At 38.2% G+C, this 22,230-nt stretch overlaps 1 protein-coding gene and 1 long non-coding RNA gene across 3 annotated transcripts in view; one reads left to right on the forward strand and one right to left on the reverse strand.

The window, feature by feature from the left end:
* Positions 1-279: 279 nt before the first annotated feature.
* Positions 280-9,364, reverse strand: LOC142056922 (uncharacterized). The gene is made up of 3 exons (XR_012660476.1): positions 9,300-9,364; positions 3,954-4,142; positions 280-313 (listed from the first exon to the last, which is right to left on the reverse strand). It is a non-coding gene; the product is annotated as an uncharacterized LOC142056922 (long non-coding RNA).
* Positions 9,365-15,757: 6,393 nt separating this feature from the next.
* The window catches only part of TACR3 (tachykinin receptor 3), a 41,544-nt gene continuing 35,071 nt past the window's right edge, over positions 15,758-22,230 (forward strand). For both annotated transcript variants that reach the window (XM_075092433.1, XM_075092434.1), the window contains exon 1: positions 15,758-16,301. In XM_075092433.1, the coding sequence (XP_074948534.1) occupies positions 15,826-16,301 (476 nt within the window). In that variant the 5' untranslated portion in view covers positions 15,758-15,825. The remainder of the gene's footprint in view (positions 16,302-22,230) is intronic.

Genomic DNA, 22,230 nt, shown 5'->3' on the forward strand with positions numbered 1-22,230 from the left:
CAGACAAGATGGAGACTCCCTTTTCACAAGGAGTCACACAGAGAGGACAAGGGGGGATGGACACAAGTTGCTTTTGGGGAGATTCTGATTGGGCATGAGAGGGAAATTTTTCACAGTGAGGACAGTCAACCATTGGAATAATCTCCCCAGGGAAGTGGTTGACTCAGCCACGTTGGACACTTTCAGGAGTTGTCTGGACAGGGTGCTGGGCCATCTTGTCTAGACTGTGCTCTTCCTAGAAAGGTTGGACTAGAAGATCCCTGAGGTCCTTTCCCACCTGTGATTCTGTGATTTTAGGTTTCACAATGGACACCTGATAAAAATATATAATTATACAAGCATTAATATAATCACAGACATAAACAGCATATTTTTCAGTCCTTCCTTCTTCCCCCCCACCAAACAACTTGGTTCAACTTCCAATTATTTTCAGTGCTCTTTTTCCAATCTCCTGTTTCCCTGCTACTTATTGATTTGTCTTTTCCCTTTCTGTCCTTCCTCTGCATTTCTTCTCCTCAGTTTTCTGTCTTTTTATTCTGAATGGACATTGGTTTTAATGGCTGCTGTTGCACACTGCCCCAGCTGCAGACTCCAGTTACCCTTTGCTTTGCCTTCTTGGGCATCCCATGCACTACCTCAGTAAGAAACAAGAACATGAGGCAAAAACACTGCTCAACAGCAGGGAACACTAGTTCATCTTTCTGGGATGAAATGATGTTTCATTAGGCCAATGCTAGAATTCACTTGAAGTACACATGCCAGTCCAGGATTTCTTTATCTCTATCATCCATGAAAGAAAATGTGTGCTGAAGGGCCCTTTCTCCACCAGATTAATCTGGAAATAAATTCATTAGATGATAACACTCCGAACGCATTAAGGCAGAGACAAGAAATTAGTTTCTTCAGCCTACAAATGCTACCTCTACACATATTCCTACCACTACAAATCCTACTTGACAAAATTAAATTATCTGAACAATTTAGTGAGACAACAAACATTTAATCAATACCCACCATCTGTATTGGTTTTAAAAGAGCAAAAGATTTGTAAAACAGCTTCAATCCCAAGTGCTTGCTACATGTATGAGAACAAATTATTTTCAGACAATAACCTGAAGGGAATATGGGAGATTCAATAAAAAATATTTTTTTTCCTGCCTGCCTCAGGAAAGTTAAGGAAGACTCACATTTTAATTTTAAAAATCCCAGATCTCTGAACTCTTTTTATAGCCCTTTTTGTAGCTACCCTTTTCTAAAAGCCATTGTATTGGGGAAGAGTAGTTGCATCTCTTTTTTGTTTGTTTTTTTTTTTTTTTTTTTTTTAGTAAGGCTTAGTTTGTCAGTTCATAATACAGTAGAACTCATTTTCATTTGCCACTTGTTGGAGTAATGATTCAGATACAAGGTACAAAAATTGACTTTAGGACATCCATATTTATATCTGTTTATTATTTGAACTGGTGTGTGAGTGCAATAAATATTCAGGCTGTGAGCCATTTCCTTTGTTGTTTACATAGGCAGGAAAGGGTTTTTGCCTTTATTTAAAAAAAGTCCAGTAAAGCTAGAAGTAATTTTTTAGCATGAGATTGCTACCTGGTGCCAACCCTAAATGAATGGTATCCTTTAAAGAGAATAATGTTGTTGACAGATTAATATAGTTAGAGAAATTGCCAGAGGGCCAACTATCATCATTCTGGATGCAATAACACATGATGGATGTAGATGTAGCGTCCATCCACCTTCCTTGACTCTGATCAGGAAAGGAGTAGCAGTGCTGTCTACTAACTTCTTTAACATTTCCACATAAAAGTCATTTTCTTGTTCCAAAACCAGCAACAAGGATAAGAAGCGCTTTATTAGCTGCAAATTATGGAGCTGTCATAGCCCCTTCATCATTAAATTTGCCACAGGATTTCAGTTTTGCTTCTGACTACTCTCTCTCCTAGGAAAAACGAGCTATCCAACAAACAGATTGGTCATAAGGCCAACTTAGGTGTACAAAAGTTGAAGTCAATTAGTTAAGGGAGCTTAAATTATTGCAGTCTGCAACTGGGGGAAAACATCTCTAAGCCTGTGGCAGGGGAAAAAATAGATCTTGCATCAATTTACTGATTACTAAACTTGTTAAACTCCCAATTAACTGTAAAATCATGAAGATGACTGGGATTTTAGGACATATCTCTGTCCTCAACATGAGTCTCAGAGAAGAGGTAGCCCTCATGAAAAAAAATCTTCTCTGAAATCTCCTATTCTGGGCAATAGATTATTAAATCGTATTAAAATACAGAGTTTGCGGTTTGTCAGTTTTCCAAAAATACAGCCTTTCTTTATTACCTATTTGTATTGTACAGAATGGGAATATTTTAAACACTTATTTTAAAGCCTACTTGATGGATGAGCGTTTCTTTTCAAAAGACAAATGGCACATGCTTGTTCTTTATAAAGAAAAAAAAATCTTTTCATAGCAATATTTGGAACATTAAAAAAAGAAAAAAGATAGTGACATTGCTTTTCACAACTGTTTTCTGGGGGAGTGGCATCACTCATGCTAGCAAGACACAAGAAGCCAGGTACATACACAGGTAAGCGTTAGAAGAGAGGGATTGACAGATACCCTATTTTTTTGCAATTCACAAATTCTTGTGGCCAAGAAAGTAGCAGCAGGCTTCTTTTCTTGCCAAGAACAAGCTTTTTATGATTGCTGCCCCATCATGATCAGAGAATGAAAGGACATATAATTTTTATTACTCATATTCTATTTTAAAAGAAAGACAAACCCCTTCCCATCTTTCTTAAACTGTATCATCTAATTTTCTAGTCTTTTTAACACAGACAGCTATGCCAGTTGTTAGAATATCTTCTTGATATAGCTACCAAGGTAACTACTTATACTACAACACCAGAGATTAAAGGGATCAGCTCACAGTAAGCAGCAAAATTAATATTCTTGGGTGTCCCAAGATGCTTTTACTGAAACCTGAACATCCTTACTGAAAACTGGATCTCTATTGAAAATTAAATTTCTCTGACTAAAAATATTTAAGGTGCATAAAACTCAGATCACTGGTGAATTATTTGTAATTTTTTTCAGATAACCAATGATTATGGCAGATTTGTCTTCCCAAATAACAATTACCAAGATGCAGCCCTGCTTTCCTGAAGATGGCTGAACATCTGCCTGCCGGTAGCAAGTAGTGAGTGAATTCCTTGCTTTGCTTGCGTGTGCGGCTTTTGCTTTATCTACTAAACTGTCTTTATCTCAACCCACGAGTTTCTCACTTTTGCTCTTCTGATTCTCTCCCCCATCCCACCGGGGAGGATGAGCGAGCAGCTGTGTGGTGTTTAGCTGCCTATGGGGCTGAAACCGTAACAAGACCATAACAGGATGCTTATAAGGATCAGTTAGCCTAGAGGAAAGAATAAATGCCAAGTATCCTCATGAAAAATTGCAATTAATATTTTCTAGGAATTCATGTCAATAAAAAAAAAAGAAAAGGCAAGCACGAGAATCTCTTTCAGCTGGTGGACAACAAATGAGACAAACGAGAGAACTGAGACATTGCTACCCAAGTAGTTTGCAAGAAGTGGCAAGGCACAGGCAGCTCTACAGACTGAAATGTGGTACCCTGCAGGAGCTGTGTTAGCAGCTGATCGCCACAGTCCTCCTTCAGATGTACCCTTCCACTTAAACATATTAGACGACTTTCCTACCAATAGTATATTCAATTAATGTTCTATGTGTGTGTGCATATTGTCTGTATGTATATAACATTTATTACACACATACATGGACACACAAGGTTTATGGCAGAATGCTTTTCTGTTATGCCCTAAAGCCAGGCACTACAGAAGTGGGAAACTGGGACCAAAGTAGAGCTGACTATGTCTTTTTAATCCTTGTGGGGAGCTGTAACTGAAACAGAAGAGCAAACAAATCTTTTAAGGCAACTAACCACTGTATGCTGTCCCAAGAGCAACAGAAAAGTTGATGTTCTGAGAAGATCCAGCTTAGTGTCTGTGAGTCCTCCCTTGAATTCTTGCTAAAGTAAGAATCTCTAGGTCCTGGCTTGGTACATCAATAAATTGATAGCAGCTTCTTAGTTGAGTTAATCCATCAGCTATGAGCATAACTGATCAAGTCCCTTAAAGATTTAAGAAGATAAACCTGTTTTAACAGGAGAGTAGATCAGAGTAAACAAATAAAGAATTATACATTTTAAACGCATAGCTGAATTAATGAGCAACAGAAGCTCTGTTACCATAAGAGATAAGTCAAAATATTAGTTTGAGACAGTTTTTGACAGAAATAGACATTCTAAGTGAGCTGCTTCCATGTTTTTATAGAAAATTTACACTGAAAATTTCAACTTTTTGCTAAGAAAAACTTCAATTTTTAAGCGTTTTTTTTAGAAAATGAAAAGAAAAAGATCATATATATAAAGGCAAGTTTTCCACAGGAAGAAAAATCTTCCTATTACTACAGAAAATAAGAAAAGTTGTTTGGTCAAATCGTGCTCACACTCATGAAAATAATACAAGAAATCATTTGCCATGCACACTTTCTACTTTGCATTGTAAGTTGTGAATACAAGCCCAGTAACTGAACATCAGTCAGTAAGCTGGACAGGGTAAATGGAGAAATCAACCAGTGATTAAGCAATATGGTAATTACACCTCTCATAAATGAATTATGATGATCCCTTTAGAAAGAGTATACAAGGAAAGTAATTTTGCCATCAACTCTTGTCAATATTAGCTATAGTATAGTATGTTTAGTATAGCACAGTACACCAAAGCACAGCACAGCTAAAGAGCATGCAAGATCTGTTTTCACATAAAATAAACTTAGATATGGAGCCTAAATCAGAAAAAAAAAATATGCCACATTGATACTTGAGCATTAATTAAAAAAAAGGACACGATTATAAAAATCTACCTACCTTCCACAAAGTTCAAAAATAGTCACCAAATATGAATGCTGATGTTTGGAGCTGGTCTAAATAAGATTCATTCTTTACAAATTATATTTAGTTACTACCTTTTGCTTTCATGCCTTTTCCTCCCTCTTTGCTACTGCTTGTTCAAAACTGATCTGGTGATATATGTTGTATCCACAAAAAGTAAATTAGTCTAAATCATTTCACCTCATAAAATTAATTGCCTTCCTCTTGGTTGTCTTCATGACGTCTCTCCAACACACTGAATTAATAAGAAAGGTTAGCTCATTTGCAACAAGATTTTTTTTCTGCCAAATGAGCCTGTCTGACACTAGAAATAGGAGGAAGATTTTGTGATTTAGTACATAAAAAAGCAATCTGATTTTTTGCAAGGAGTGGCATACATAGAAATGCTTGGGACAAAATTACGGACATCTGGTTTCCAACCTTAACAGTAACAATTTGTTGATGTGACTGGTAATCTCAGAGCACTTTACAAAGCAGATTAGGAGGATGGGAATTTTGAATTTTAGAGAGAAACTGATTTCTCCAAGCTAGGTTGTGCCACAGCCAAACTTGAATGCAGGTCTCCACAAATATAGACCTGCTGGTTTTAAGCAGTGTCAAGAATAAGCAACAGGACTGACGTAGCACAAAAATGTGTAGCGGCTAGGTGATTCAGTAGGTCAGCTCAGGTAAGAGAAAAGGCAATAGGAACTCTATCTCATGCTAAGATAAAACTAGTACAAATTGGCTCTCTCTTCTACAATTTACTGAATGTATCACCTGAGGAACCTGTGGCACTGCAGATCAGCCACAGACTAAGCAGTGCCAGCATACTTAAAATACTGTGTGCTAAAAGAAGCAAAAAGTGAGAAATACCCTTACTCTTCACTCTTCTCAGAGCACGACTAAGGCTTATACACAGCTGAAAAATTAAATATTTTCACCAAAAGCCCAAAACAAAAAAGTCAAGAAAGGGTTTTGAAAAGAATTTCTAATTATTCTAGTCAATCTTACTTAGTAGTTGGCGTGTTCGAAGCACAGAAGCTAGTAAGAAAACACTTTCTTGAACTCTGTTAATTCTTTAACAGTACTTCATAAAAGAGAGAATTACGTAGGCCAGAAAATACTTTTCTCTAGTGTATAGGAAGAGAAATCACTGAGAGTAAGGATTTGATGGATCAGACCCCCATAAGGGAGCTAGCACATCCTTTTACATAAGATGATCAAAGCAAAGAAAATACATTCAACACTACAAATTATTCCTAGAATTATGATGAACACAGAAATCCTGGCCTGATTCGTATCTAAAACATATTCGCTTTTCCTGAATTATCTCTACTATAACTTATTTTTAGTGGGGAACTTTTAAGTATTTTAAATTATGGCCAAGATAAAAAGAGAAACTAAAACCTTACTTTTGGATGCAGAGTTAAAAGCTGATTTCCCTTTTTAGTTAGAAGGACAGAAATTCAGAGCAAGTCCCCAGAAATCAGAGTAATTCTGGATCAACCTCAGCGTATCAGAGATCGGAAACTGTCATGAATACCTAACCTAGCATCAGCATGTCCTGTCATTCCTTACAGTGACATCTTTGAAGAGTTTAGACTGTACCCCTTTTTTAAGTCAATATATTTTCTGTAATAATCCACTGTGGTATAGGACTTTTTAGTTTTATTATTACTACTACTTGTGTTGTTCAATGCTTGCTGATTCCTTAATCTGCTCTGGGTAATCTGTTCGTTTCACAGAGGTTATGGATATTAAATGTGATTATTTCCTTTTTCTAAAAGCTTCAAAATGCAGTTTTTCTGCTTTCCCTTAAACTCTAAGCAATACAGAAAAATTAGTGTAGCAGGAAGCTTCTTTGGCCTTCTAGATAAAGCTAGAATGTTTTAAGAAAACAGTTTTCTGAGCAGGCAGAAACCAAGTAGCAATTTGCAGAACCATTTGCAGCAAACTTGTGGGAAAAAAATACTTGTTGTCTGGAAGAGTTGGAGGACGGAAATTACAGTTAGCATATTTCTAGAAAATCTTCCATTAGAAACACTAACAAAATTACCCTCTTCATCGCTCATCCTCTTTTTTTGCTTTTACTATTGCAGCTTTTTTGGGGTCATAACGACCTCAAAATCTTCCAGTCAATTTGTAATCAGTCATATTTTCTCACATTTTTGGACCATAATGCAGCTTGCTGAACACAAACCAAGTATGTCATCTTCAGTAGTCAATAAACAATTGGCCAGTCAACTTCAGAGTGTCATTCCTTGGGCTGGCTGCAGTAATGAGTCCTCTCATACTGAAAAATTCTAATTCTGAATGATGAAAAGCAAATGCCAAGTACTCTTGTTCTTACATAAATCATCTTATTTCAACATGGATATAGGAAATCAGAATATACATAATAGCAGAAATAATTTGGTCCAATGGTTGCAGAAAAGGTGCAAGGGATGTCTGACTTCTTGAAGCCACAAACTGAATGTCACTGATATGGCCATAGATGTTTTTTCTTTCATTCCAATTCCAAAGGAAGGAGAAAGGTCACACAGCAAAGACACATAGGCAGATCATATTTTTGAATTTTGGCAAAAGAAATTAAGTTATTATTTCTGCTGAACACCAATTAACCAGAGACCTTTTGGCTTAAGAAACTCTATAGTTTAGAAATAGAATGTTTGTGATAAAATACCGTAAGAATACAATGACCCTTACACATCAGTTCTAATGGTTGTTTCTTTTCCACTGATAGACACATAAGCAAACACACAAAACACCACAAGGCATCGTCAGCGTGTAGGCCACAACAGTGGTTTAGGATGTGGGAAAGCCAAGTTCAGATCCCCACTCCACCTGCACCTGAAGCATCTCAGATGAAAAAACTGGATTCTGAAGCAGGCAGGGCACGAATCTTCGATTCCGTAATGCGGAACAGGAGAAAGCAGATGTTTTCCCACATTTGAGAGATTAGCTGAAAATGGTTTCTTTTTAGCCTTTACTCTCAGTGCAAAAGATACATTTCAAGACACAAAACTTGCTATGTTGCCAAAAGGTTCCCTCCTAGGTCTGTTACACAGTTTGCAGATACAGCTGTCTTCTACTAAGTTATATGCTTCCTACATAAGCAATTACGAAATTCACTTGACTCTGATCCTTCTCTAGCACTTAGAATTTAAAATAATTTTTGGATGAAAGTCATAAGAACATAGTAATATAATAGGTAAATTTATACCTTTTATTTTTTTTTTTATCTTTGCACAACAGAGACAAGAGTAATAAACTGTTTCTATGTTGTCAGAATATGGTATCATACAAGCATTTCAATTAGACAGTCTTCTCAAATGGATGGATTTATACTGCTTTTTAGAAATACTCTGTAGATAGCATTCTAAATCTGTGACTTGCCTGCAATGCTTTATGAAGAACAATCCATAAAAATTCTTTTTTAATGAAGGAAGCAAGTAACATTGAATATTCTCTTCATAAAACAGTGACAGTAAGATAATAAACTGCTCATCAGATCAAGTCTGAAATTTTCATTTATTCTTTAAAATAAACACCAGTAATACCTACTGAAGGCAAATTGGTTCAATCAGAGGACATTCGAACATCAGCATTATATAACTAAGTAGCTGTATCTAGGTCTTAAGAAATTTCTATTTAGCTCTTGCTTTTTTCCCAAAATAATATTTCATATTGTAATTGATTTCAAGGCTGAAAAGGTGACTTTAGAGGCCCTGTATACATACCTCCCTGTTAAAACTCTACTCAGAGTGCCACAGTTAGACAACTGAAATAAAAATGACACTTGATGGCAAATACTCTATGAATCAGCGGATTCACGTGATTTCATTCTTTAGACATGGAAGTGATCCTTACACTTTCTGATGCCATAGTGAATCTGTAGATTTTTGTGTGGTGTGAATACATCTATGGACCCACGGTTATAGCTTGGGACCATCTCCTGTTATTGAAGAGCAAAGTCAAGAAGCCACCTTGTTTTACTTTTCAGGTATCAGTGAAACACAGAAGTGACACCAATGCTCTATGAATAACATGGATAAAGCTACCTGAAAATCTTATTTCCTGATTTAATTCAGCACTGAGTTACTATGAATCAATTCATGCCTCCTCATCTTGCTCAAGACCTTAAAAAATGCATTTTACTATGTATGAATATGTATATACATTTTATTATATATAACATATATTCAGTAACTCCAGAAGGCAGAAAAGTGACCAATAAAAGCCCCCTGAATCTGGATATTTGGAAGGAAACAAATCACTGGAAAGAGCCCTGTAGGAGACAGAGGAAATTGTGTTGCCAGTAGGTGTCTTTTCTGTTGACATTAGTGGAGTTACAAACAGGTTTGCAGGAATTTCAGGTGGGAACAGCAGCTACCCATTAGTTTCAAGACTGTAAGTTCAGAACCTGCAAGATCTAATAAAACACGTTCTTTTAATCTCCAATTTATGTGACCTTATAATTCTGTTGTTAAAAGCAACTTAAGAAAAATAGAATTATTAAAGCAATTTAAAAGAAAAGAAGAGTATGGTGAAACATGTATGAGTGCACATATATACGGAAATTGCTAGTTCATCTCACCTGACATTAGACAGGCACTTGAGCAGTTGGAGAAAGACGAAAAGGCAGAGGTGCCCAGAACTGCAGCTGCAAATAATTTGTCTCCCACTAGAGAAAATAAAGAATGTACAGTCCTTAGAAGAGAAACACTTTAAATCAGTGAAGATATCACACTAATTTTTGTCAGGGTCTGCAACAAAGAATGTAAAGAGGAAAAGAATAATAGCAGGAAGGAAGACTAACCACAATAGTCCAAGGAAATGTTTATTATATCATGTCCCATTTCACTCTGCCTTTCCCTCCTCTCCAGATATACTGCTGTCAGTAGAACCACTTGAATCAATCCACATAATATTTTTTTTCAAAAAAATTTGCTAGTATCGCACTTTGTATAATGTATTTCCCTCTCAAAGTCCTAACTGACCAGGAAAGCAAATGAATAAGAATTATTTTTCGCAGAACAACTGTGCCCTACAAATTACATTTTGACACAGGCACCTCACTGTACCAGTTATTCAGCCCTTTCAGTCATGTCCTATGTGCAGCAGCTAAAAAACAGAGGGCTAAGCTACGCTGGTGATAATGGAAACCAAGTGTATTTAGCCTTTCAGGAGGATCAGAAGATCAAACTCTCAGTGGCTGCAGAAATCCTGCTGGTTCTTTCTTCACCAAAGAAAAATAAGAGTTTTCTCATATGACATAATTTGTGAATATTATCTATAATTCAGAGTACCCTTAATTTCTATTTAGTGTTAGTTAATTTCCCATAACTCATCCCTTGATCCTGCTCAGTTTTACTTTATTCTAAAAGTAGTTTCAGTGAAGTTGTACCTTAGCATCATATTTGAGAAGAAACTAGTCTCTAATCACTTCTTTGGCTCTGACTGTCCCCACCCTTCGGGCCCCCTCTAGCTATGATGAAGAGCCAGATACAACACTTCTGGCTTTGGCCTACCCCTTGGCTGCAACATCCTTACTCACATGTTTGTGAGGTTGCCTGATGTCCTACTGAGTCATTTTCAGTTGGTGCCAGGAAGATGACTTTTGCATTCATAAGCAATATTCAGAAACCAAGTTCAAACTGAGTTTTCCAGCTGTGTTTTAAGCTACACAAATAAAAGCAAACTGTTCAAAATCCAGGTAGGCTGACATTGTCATGGCAGCAGCACAACGCTAACAAGCGGCCATAATAAATGGAATAGTGCTGAGCATCCTTAAATCACAAAAATTCTGCTGCCATAGCTAGAGCTTTGCATGACTGACTGATGAACAGGAGATATCAAAGCTGAAGAAAATATTTGGACTACCAAAGCTGCTGCTGAAGGATCATCTCTTCCAGCTGGGGGCTGGAGGAAGGAGGCAGGGAATGAGATCATTAGGTTAAGTCTAATCAAGCAAGCAAATCCAAAAACAAAAGCAAACTTAGCATTGCCCTCAGTGCTATATCAAAAGGAAGCAACCACAGAGGACAGGTGTTGTGAAACAGAACTGCTGTAATTAACAATGGTGCAGTTAGCACTCATGCTAAATAGATAAGCTGTGCAGGCTGCTATATTGCTACAAATCCCTACTTGTGTACTACTGCTGGCTCTCTTCTCCATAGCACAGATGAATTCAGAGGAAAAGTGACTTCAGATGAAAACTTCAAGTACACCAGAAGGCCTGTGGAAGATTAAATCATAGTCTTATAAATAGCAAAGAATAGAACAATTTCTAAGTCTACCTTGTAGTCATGATGCTACATCAAGATCTTCCACTCTGGGCTCAGTAGGAAGCATTTTGCTGGAATTGTGAAAAAAATAGCTTTAAGCTATATACCACAAAGGAAGAACTACAAACAATCACAGCTACTTTTCTGATCATGCTTTGGATATTTCTTTCACATTTCTAAGTATTTCTGTGAACCTAAGAACGGGGAACTGCTAATAGCGTCAAGTTTAGCCACAACTGACTGTACAAACACAAAGTAGATATCAGTAGGCAACATAGAACAGCAAACAGCAGATGACCAGAAAGCAGTCACTCTAAAATTGAGCACAGTCTTACCTAGAGGAAAATGAAACATTCCCACTGTGAATATGCATAAGCTGGAATCACCAAAAATTAACATAAGAAATTATGTACCTCTAACAGTTCTAGAAGAAGATGCAAGAATGGTTACCTCTACAATTACCATATTTTTCTACAAGAGACTGAGAAAAACCACAGATCTTTGTCTTTTGTACTGCTCCTTCGCATGAGTTTCACCACAGTTAGGCAGGTTTTGCTACACAAAAGTTATTAATACCAATGACAAAAGTTATTAATACCAATGACAAAAGTTATTAATACCAATGTTATCACCAACGTTCCTGTGGAACTTATTTGAGAAACTGAATGCTGATGACCTTCAGTGGACCAAATTTCGATCAGTACATGTATAATCAACACAAATTTTGATGGAGAAGCACAGCTGACTTCACTGTCCAAGTGAATTTCCTCTCTAGGCAGGAGCCAATTGCTGGCTGCCTAACCTCTTTCCTTAATTAGCTAAATAAAATTTAGCAAGACAGGTGCTAAAGGGCAGATCAACCTATTTTTTTGCTGTAGTCTTTTGCATGTAGGAGGACCTGGTTTTGCTCCAGTTGATTGTACCAGGCTGCTTCTCGAGGGTTTCAAAAAGCATGAAAGCTTGAGCACAGAGGAATTTATTCTAGAAAATTTTTACAGTCATCTCCAAAAGGAATTGTAAATGTTCCTCATGGGAGGCTGATCAAGTTGCCCAACATTTGCCCTGTGCTGTTCAGTGTTCAGTTTCTCAAAAAACAGCTCCAGACACAGCCACCTCTTCTGCCAGATTTGGATACCTGCTGCAACACAACCGATAACATCCAGCTTACTGAGTAAGTGACTAACGAAAAATCTAGGTTGTCTGTTATGAAACTGTGCTAATGGTACACCACAGTTTCCCTTCTTCTCATGTGTGGAGAAGAGGGGATGGAGAAAAGCACAGTGTATAGAAAGTTCCCTACAGGAGTGGAATATTTCCTCAGTTTCCTCAGGGTAGCCCAGAAGAGGAAGACAGGAATCAATGATGCTTTCTACACTGTAAAGTTGACACTTTTGTCCATGTACTCTGTTGGTGGTCTGGCTGACATTTCACAGACACAGAATACAAAAAGCTTCTGGATTTTTGTTTAAAGTTTGTCTCAAGGACTCAATTTATTGATAGCTTTGCTTGCATAATGAGGTGTTGACTTGTACTAACTTCTCGTACTGTGACTAGGAATGTATCGAGGAGAAAAATTTCCTTTGTGGCACTGTTATTAGGGAAATACATACGGGAATGGTCTCTCCAGAACACATGGTATGCAATGGCAACCAATTTTCCAAGACAGAGCTAGAACAAGCTTCATTCCTGTGAGAAAAGAGGAAAAAGAAATTAGACTCCTGCTCTGAAAGTCAAACTACAGCCCCTAGTTTGCAGCATTGGTGCAAAACTACTGCATGTTGCACTTTTTTTTAATGGGAATTCACTACTGAGACAGAATTTGCACACAAGACCAAGACATAACTCCATGAACCATGCAGAGCAAATAGTTCAAAAACAGATCCTCTATGTTTCTATACAGGGGAAGTTACTGCCGGAGCTATACTGTATGCTGTTCCTGTAAGTTTGTACTTGTACTCTGCTGCACGCCTAGCAGTACTGTGTGCAGGAAGTAGGGTCCCTGTGTTGCTGCTGAAACTGAGGAAGAGGAGTAATAGAGTTGAGGCTGGGAGAGCTGGGTGGAAGCAACTGAAGTATGTGGGAAACAAGGACTTGGGCAGCTGGTGTGGGAATGTGGAAAACACATCAGTTTAATAAAAGGATACAGTCTGGAGTTTCTGGTTTAGGCATAAAGGTGGAAAGGATTAGGGCACAGAGGTGGGTTTGTGCTTTCAGGTTCATGGCCATATGAAATCTTGAGTGAAGCTTCTGGAGTCAAGAGTGTCCAAGTCTCTGCTATAACTAGTCAGACTGGTATTACTTGTTGGAACCAACATTTTAATTCTTTCAATGCTTAGACTCACAGAGGTTTTCTTTACCATAGTTAATTCAATTTCTTACTTGGATTTTGCCTGTGACTTATATCATTTATTACAAGTCAGATTTCTTTGCCCAGGTATAGGATTCTCTCAGCTTATCCCACTGCCCTCTTTTGGACAACATGATACAACAGTGAGCCCTAGCTACTAACCCTCTGGCCAGCACCCCACTGATTTTACCAGGAGGGTGGACCTGAATTACTCAATTATTCCCAATTGCCTTCCCAAAGTCCCCTCTATACATGCCCAAAAGACAGAGATACATATCCTACAATTCACTGTAGTTTAAGCTAACTTAAAGAGTGGTTCAACCCACTCGCCACTTCTGTGTTCTGCTGACCCTGTGCTTCTTACTATGGGATCTCTTGAGAACACAGCACAAAGCCTGTTGGGGAAACGGCATGTGAACTACTATTCCCTTCTTCAGAATCACCTTCAGGAGAGGATGAAAGATGATGCAGATGGAAGATGTGGGACTCAAAATGGAACTGTGGGATTAACTCCAGTGGTTTTCCTGTGATGAGGACCTGCAGTGTATGGGTAGGTTCCAGACATAATGTAGCAAAGGGTGGTTTTCAGCAGAGCTTCTCAGCCTGGGGTGAGCTGCTGCTTGGGATCCTGTCAGCTGGTAAGACCTGAGAAGCATATAGAAATGGCCACCATTGCAGTCATTCAAATTAAAACTGCAGTGAAGACCTGACAATTAAAATGCAGGCACTACTTCCACTGGGTAAATACAGGAGGGAAGAAGTGGTACACAGGAATGTTTGATTTTTGTACAAAGCTTTTGTTTGAAAAAAATGTAGAATGTGTCATTGCTGATAGGGGTATTGAATAGCTCCCACTGCTGTGATACAGTTGAAATCTCTGCTGATGACAAGTAGTAGCTCTAAATTGTTGAAGCATGGAGCAGATCAGCACTAAAACACATTTTCTCCCTAAAGACTGCAGCCTATTGAATAACAAAGGTTTGTTAGTTGAAGTTGCTTGCAATCAACCCTTGCACAAAGCATGCATTCCCAATGCCAGCTGTTGTTAACGTATTAACAAGAAAACTGATTTCTTGGATGTGCAAACGTCAGGTGTTAGATTTCCTCATTTACCCTTTTCTACCAGTATAGAAATCACTGCATATGAAAATATTGTTTGCTCAATAGTACTAAGTGTGGAATAAATGCAAATAAGTAAAAAGAACTAAAAAAAAAAATTTTTTAAAAGATAAAAATAAAACAAATCCCTACCTTTTTACCCATATTTAAGGACATCTATGTTTAGGGCTGCATAGTGTTTCAGCAAAAATCAGTGTCTGCTGAACATGCAAATGTCTTTACAGGCACCAAAGTTAGTGCAGTAAGAAAAAGACAGTCACATTTTAATTTTATAAATGTTTCTTGATGTCAGTCACATATTACAGATTGAAAAGTGAAATTAGGGACCATCAGGATGTATTCCTTCATCTGAAAGATGAAAGAGGTCACTATTCCAAATCTGTGGTTAACAAAATGGTTAAAAGGAAAGTGTGTACGAAATGAAAAGACAGCAGCAAAAAAAGCAGATCTGAATTCATCTGGAATAAAGTAAAAAATTCATCTGGAAACAGCTTTAATAAAAAGCAGTCTCAGTCCTGGGATGTTCAACGAAGCCAGCTAATTAGCCCTGCAAAGACAGGGCAAAAAGACTATTTAAAAAGCACAATAATGAAACTTAAAGAAAGACCATATAAAACACATTTCTCAACAAAAACGAGACGAGAATTCATTTTCCCTGTGGCTCTCTCCACAGCTCCTGAAAGTGCCTGCTGCTGGTGATGAATGAAATAAAGGGGAGGAGGGAGAACAGAGAGAAAGAGGTGTTATCTTACCAGCCGATGGAGCTTATCGCTCCACTCCCTTCATGACGCTGGGAACTCACAAGCCTATAAAATGTGCCTCGGCTCCCAGTCCCCTTCTCCTTCAGCAAAACCAAAAGCAAGAGGTGGCTGTACAGAGGAGGAATGGGATGCTGTTCTGCCCAGAGGTAGCTCTTCTGACTCAGCTGGTACAGCATTTCTAACAGTTTGAACACTGTAGCCAAAGCTTTTTCTGACAGATCTCTCCTTCCCGGTACCTGCTGTGCTGCCTTATTTCCTTTCTTCTCTCTTTCCTTTTCTTATCTGTTAGCAGGGATTTTGAAGGGTTGGGAGAGGGAGGAGGGAGAAGCACATCATTCCTGGAAGAGAGGAGAGGAACATCCAAGATGACTTCTGTCCCCACAGCCAACTGGAATGTGAGCATGAGCAGCAGGTGGAACTTGAGCCTTGCTGCATCGGGCGATCCCTGGGGACAGGAGCTGGGGGTGCCAGCTGGAAACGCTTCTCCCCCTGTAGCATCCTCAGCAGCCAACTTCTCCAATCAGTTTGTGCAACCCTCTTGGCGCATTGCCTTGTGGTCTCTGGCTTATGGTGGTGTGGTGGCAGTGGCCGTTTTTGGAAATGTCATTGTCATCTGGATTATTCTGGCTCACAAGCACATGAGGACGGTGACCAATTACTTTCTGGTGAACTTGGCCTTCTCCGATGCCTCCATGGCTGCTTTCAATACTCTCATCAACTTCATCTATGCGCTGCACAGCGAGTGGTACTTTGGAGAGGCTTACTGCCGCTTCCACAACTTCTTCCCAATCACAGCTGTCTTCGCCAGCATCTACTCCATGACAGCAATAGCTGTGGACAGGTGAGAAAAGACAGGAAAAGTCTAGGGGTGAGAGATGGAGATCAGATACTCTGCTGAAATAGAAATACAGAGATAACAATCATTAAGTGATGAGAGGCAGAGCCCTCAATAGATTGAGCTCCTCTGTACTTCTTTAAGATCTCTCCCTAACACAGTGGTTTTCTCCCTGTCTTTGGCCTTTTTCCTTCAGCCTTTCATTGGTTTTACTGTCTTGCTTTCTTTTACAACAAACTGTTTGACTTCAGCTGCTCTCTGTGCTCTATCTTTTAATACTAATTAATCTTTCAACACTAATTCTGTAACAGCAGCCGTTATTTGGGGTTTTGCTTCCCCACCTGTGAAAACAGTATCTGTCCCTCAGTCAATATAATCTAATCCATACTGGTAAGGAGTTGTAGAGAGTGTGTGTGAAGGGAGAGGATTTCAAATTTCCCTCCACTTTGTATTTCTGCAGCTGGCAGAGGCATTTGCCTCCTCTTTAGAAATCACTTCAGACCCTGTTTTTAATAGCTCTTCTTGCAGACAGCTCTGAGCTGCTTGGTTCCTCCTGATTTTAACTAATGAGACTATTTACATTGCCATCTGTGCATATCCAGAGGTCTGGCAAGAACATTGTTTGAAAGCGCTTGATTTTTTTCTGATTACTTGCAGCAAAACAAGCCTTTGTGACTGTGAAAGAAAAAAAGGGGGAAACTTTACCTTTGTGCTTTTGACAATAATGGAATAGGACAGCTGTAGTCTCCATAGAGTAAAGGGGAGATTTAGTTGTCAGATTTCCAGCAGAGGTGCTTTGATGGACCATCTTCTTCAGAAGGTGCTGTGAGTCTCCCCTGGCAAATGTTCCTTTCTTCATGATCATTTTCACATTTGCCATACTGGAGAGATAACTTACCCCATACTTTAGAAATCCAATAAAATCCTGAATTTTCATTCAGAAAAACAGATTGTTTTGTACTTCAGATCTTTTATTCCTTTTAGCAATGCACTGAAACTACTCACAAAACTCCTTTCTACGTGTTCAAGCCACACTATGCATCTCGCCTGAATTGACTTGGCAGAGTGGCAGCACTTTCCGGAGATGGTAATGAAGGTTTTATAAGGTTCAGTCCATCTTCTGAAATGTTATTTCTCATTTCCAGGTGCAAAGATTGAGAAACGTGGTATGGTACCTTTTGTCTGTGCTGTGGACAAGTTCATAATAATGCTTTTCTGTTCGCCCTATTAATTGCAAATTTTAGGTGGCATTTTCAGCCAAATGCATTTCTGTTCCATGAAGCTGAAAATGAAAGAGAAAATTAGATTCTTAGCAACTGTTCTACTTCTCTGCTCTGGGGATGGGTGAAGACAGGAGGAAATCGGTACACTTTTCTCCTACCAGTGATGTATCTTACTGCCAACTGTTACTTCCCTTTAATAATGGAAGAGGTAGCGTAAAGCCAGTGATACTGTCTTTAAGCAGGCAAAGATTTCTTCCATTGTCAATTTGGGTTTAGCTTAAGATTCTCATCTAGCTTGAGGTTTTCAGAAAGATAAAAGGTTTTTAGCTGATGATGAGGATTTAACTGTTATTGCTGCAGCTGATCGTGTCATTAGCGGAGCAGTTACTAGGATGCTCTGAGTAGGGTTTTATCATTTTTATGACAAGAACACCCACAGAGATGTAGTACTTGCCTTGAAAGTTCCTACATTTATGCTAGGAAACAGGAGACAAAGGTGAATATTCCTTGGGAATTTAAAGGGTGCATTTGTGGAGTTAGTAAAGCTCTGCTCCACACTGACTGAAGTGCAATGATCAGATACAAATATATTGGGAAGGTTTTCCTTGGCTTAGCAATGTGAGACACTGGTGCTCAGAAGTGAGTCAATTACTAGTTATTCACTCTGATCTATTTCTTCTCTGAAAATCCCCTGAAGAAATCACAATTTCCACCCCACCACATCTTCCAAGCTCACCTGGCCCCAAAGACAAGTCAAAATCTTCGCTTGGGGGGAGCACAGTGAACAAGGCCACAGCTGTGTTTAGGTGAGTGCCCTGTAGTACTCACCATCATGTAAAACAAACAGAAGAGCAGTCTATCCCTCCTTCCCTATTCACACTGCTATTCCTTTTCCTTTTACATCAAATCACACCTGATGTGTTCAGCACTTTTAACCATTTCCTGGCTACCTCTGCAGAACAATTCTGCAGAGTCAAGAGGAAAACTGAGGGTCAAAGTGAATCCCAAGGAATATCCTCAGATGTACAGACTGCCCTATTCCAGGGCACAGATATGCTGGGTGGACATTTTTTAACATTTTGGTTCCCATTTGCTTTCTGTAAAAGTTCAGCCCGTGCTTCAGATAGGACACACCGCTTTAGTTTTGACCCAGTAAACTCATCCTTACACACGCATGTTCATTTAAAAATTAAAAGAAAAAGAAAGCTACAAATTAGGATAAAGCTACTGAAGGAACTGAAATGATGGGATCGTATCAGATGATTTTCCAGCAGAAACTTTTAACATCCCAAAATGCTGAAAGGTCATGAGTTGCGACTCACTAAAAAGTATGTCGTAATATGCTCTATTGATTGTTTTAGAACACCCAAATTTTCACAGCATATGAATGAGTCACTGTGATTCTAGACATCATTGAGCAGAGGTCACAGGCGGTACATGTTTCCTTTCACGTCTGATTATGTAGGTCATGTTGTCTAAGTTGTGTGCACTGTGAAATTACTGGACCGACACAGACTTCTGTGGAGTAGGCAGGTCCTGCAGTGGGGTGTGCTGCGTCTGGAGCTGAGGATGAAAGTATGCAAGACTGCTTTATGACCACCTGGTCATTGAACATGGATTCAGATTTATGTGGGTTTATTCACACTTCTGCCCACCCCTTGCTGGTGGTCTTTTTTCCCCACCTTCTGCTTCTTTTCCAACAGGCTGTTTGCATTCCACTGCAGAGATGCCACAGGCAGCTGTAACCAAGCCAGCTCAAGTATCAGATGCAGCAAAGATTTTACACTGTACTGCTTCAAAGGCATTCGTCTGTGCATTCTGTAGCTCGTGCTGCACAGCACCACATTTACATTCCTTCCAGTGCAATAGTTCCTCTAGCTACCTTATGGAGATAAACTTTTTAAATAGCCTAATTAAAACTGAATAGGGCTTAGTTCTGGAGCCAATATGCCCTTGCCACTGGCCAGTGCACGATCCTAAAGGGTCATGTTTCTTAACTCCATCTGTGACTACTGGCTGTGGTACACTTCTTGGACATATTGAAAATAGTAACTTAGGCAGAATTTAAGCCATTTGGCTCTGGCCATTGAAGACCCACTGTCCCTTCCTACTGGTTCTTAGCATGCAAATGAGGTGGTTCATGTACACTGGCAATTAATTTCCAGTCCCAAGATTGCATCATTATACAAGCAGTTCTGTGTGTAGGCCTAGAAATTCTCTGCAGATAGCTGATGGTTAAAGTGGAATTTTGGAAATGTAGCAATATAGCATAAAATAACATGCCTTACTTAGTATATTTTTATGCATTTTTTACTGATATTAGCAGATTTACAGTATGACTTTCTCAGTAATTGTTCTCTTAGCAATTCCCTAATGATTTCCTCATTTCAACAAGATTAACTCTTTGTAAAAGCAACTGCTTTAGAATTAAGCAAGGTATTCTAACAGTGATGGTGGGTAGCTGCTGATCCTATTCACATCTTATGATTTCTTTTCTTCCTAATACGCGAGCAAAGTTTTGGTCTTTGAAGAGCTATTACATATATATTAGATTCCTTTATATGCAAAAGTAATTGAAAAGAATGACATATATGTGCCAATATTTCACACAAATGTAAATAAAATTATATTTATGATACACCAATGTTCTGCATTACTGCAACACAGCCTACAAGGCTTACTGCTGCTCAACATGATCAACATAATAGCATCAAAAGACCTATGTAACTTTTATTAAAAAATTGTTAGGAAAGAGAAAAACAATGGATTTGACCTAATCCTTTCTAAAGATCAGATCCTGCCAGATGTTACCCATCTATCCTAGCCCTATACTCTGCAAAAGTCCCAGCCCATTTTTCAGTTCAGTTCCTTGCAGAATCAAAGGTATTGCAATAGCAGAACAACAAAATAAAGCCCATGTTAAAGAGAATTCCACTTTCATGCACTTCTTTTTAATCACAAAATTTTCGTCATGTGTTGTGTTGATGTAAACTCTGGAGCTGTTACAATTTGCTGCCTCAGTGAGACATTAATAATGAAAGTCCAATAATTACCTTCAAATCAGGAGATTATCAAAGTAAATCACCATTTTTAAAACTTAAAACTTGATCATATCACAAAGTCCCGTTATGATTTCAATAGTAACTTCATCTTTTGCCCCTTTATTGGTCCTTCTGTTAGAACAAAATGCCCTTTTTTTTGACCTACAGGAAGACACAGAGCTTTAGTCCATATTTGCCTAGTCCAACAGAGCTATTATTAAACTTCCTAATTGCATTTATTCCATAGAACTGTGTCTATAACTCTATTTTTAGAAGGAATAAGGCTATTAAAATTAGAGCTAAAAGGTATATTTGCACTCTTGCCTCTGGTACCCCAGACAGCTCACTCAGGTATGATTACAGAGCATCATGTTGTTAACGTGGATAACATGTTGACATCATGATGATGTTTTTAAAAATTTGAGTGAAAAAAACAAATAATAAAACAATTTTCAGCAGAATGGGAATCAGAATCCAAGAGCCATGGGCCCAGCTTTCTTTTTCCCAACACCCCTACACTCACTTTGTTGAACATCAGACCAAAAATCAAATTAACCTTCACTAATAAAATAACAGATAATTAGAGAATCTCCATGTTTCAGAATATGATTGATTCTTGTTATTAGAAGTCTCTGTTTCCTTTTGGTTGCCCTTCTCGTTTCTTTTCAATAAGCTTCTTTAAGTTTTTATAGTTCCTCCTTTTTAAATTAAACACTACCACAGGAGCTTTTTTTTGGCTTTTATTGTTTCTGCAGATATGTTAAAACCAGCCATACTTTAGACACTATTTGAAAAATAATAACGTTTAAGCCTGATCATAGACACTGTTCAGGACCAACTCAAGAGCTCCTTGTTTACTTTGGGCTCCTCCTCATAGATGCTCCATAGAGCAGTGATTAATGTTGACCAAGAATATACTTTATGTCTGCACAGAAGTCACTGATATATTCTATTATTATTGCATTACATGCTATCACAACCTTTTAATTTCTTTTGGCATGTCACCTTTATTCCTGTGAATTAGCTGAGTGTATAATCATGAAGTTTATTTTTTCAGAGTCATGCTTGGGTTTTCAAACCATAAAATTCTATATTATTCATGAATCAATTTGTTTTATTTGACTTGATTTTAAAGTATATTTAACATGCAGTTTTATCCCTCCTCTTGCACAATTGCCTCTCTTTTTTAAGAACCTTTATATTACAGTGTAATATTCATACTACCCACTTTATAGTATGTCTATTACACCAATATTCTTATTCAAAACTTGTCATTCTAGTCTCCCACCTTATTTCTTAGACTTCTAATATGTCCACAGAAACACACATATACTGGGTCAGTTTTCTCTTTTTCTGTGATGTTGTTCACTTACTGATGGCTGTTAATAATCCCTCTATCCAGCATAATATGATACAAACTTGTAAACAAAGACAGTTATGAGGCATAAACACGCGATTCATTTTATTAAATGAAACCTAAATTCATCATGTGTACACACACAGATCCTCAAAATATTGCTAAGGCTCTTCATTGTCTTCAAGTGTATGCTGTAAGAGCAGTTACTGTCACTAAGTAGTACCACAAGACCTATAAATGGATGCTACTGAAATTCTGAAGTAGGCAGTTGGCACATTGAAAAATGTATTATCTTTCCGGTAGAATACATTTGG

The sequence above is a fragment of the Phalacrocorax aristotelis genome, chromosome 4 (assembly GCF_949628215.1).
Source record: "Phalacrocorax aristotelis chromosome 4, bGulAri2.1, whole genome shotgun sequence".
Classification (NCBI taxonomy): Eukaryota; Metazoa; Chordata; class Aves; order Suliformes; family Phalacrocoracidae; genus Phalacrocorax; species Phalacrocorax aristotelis.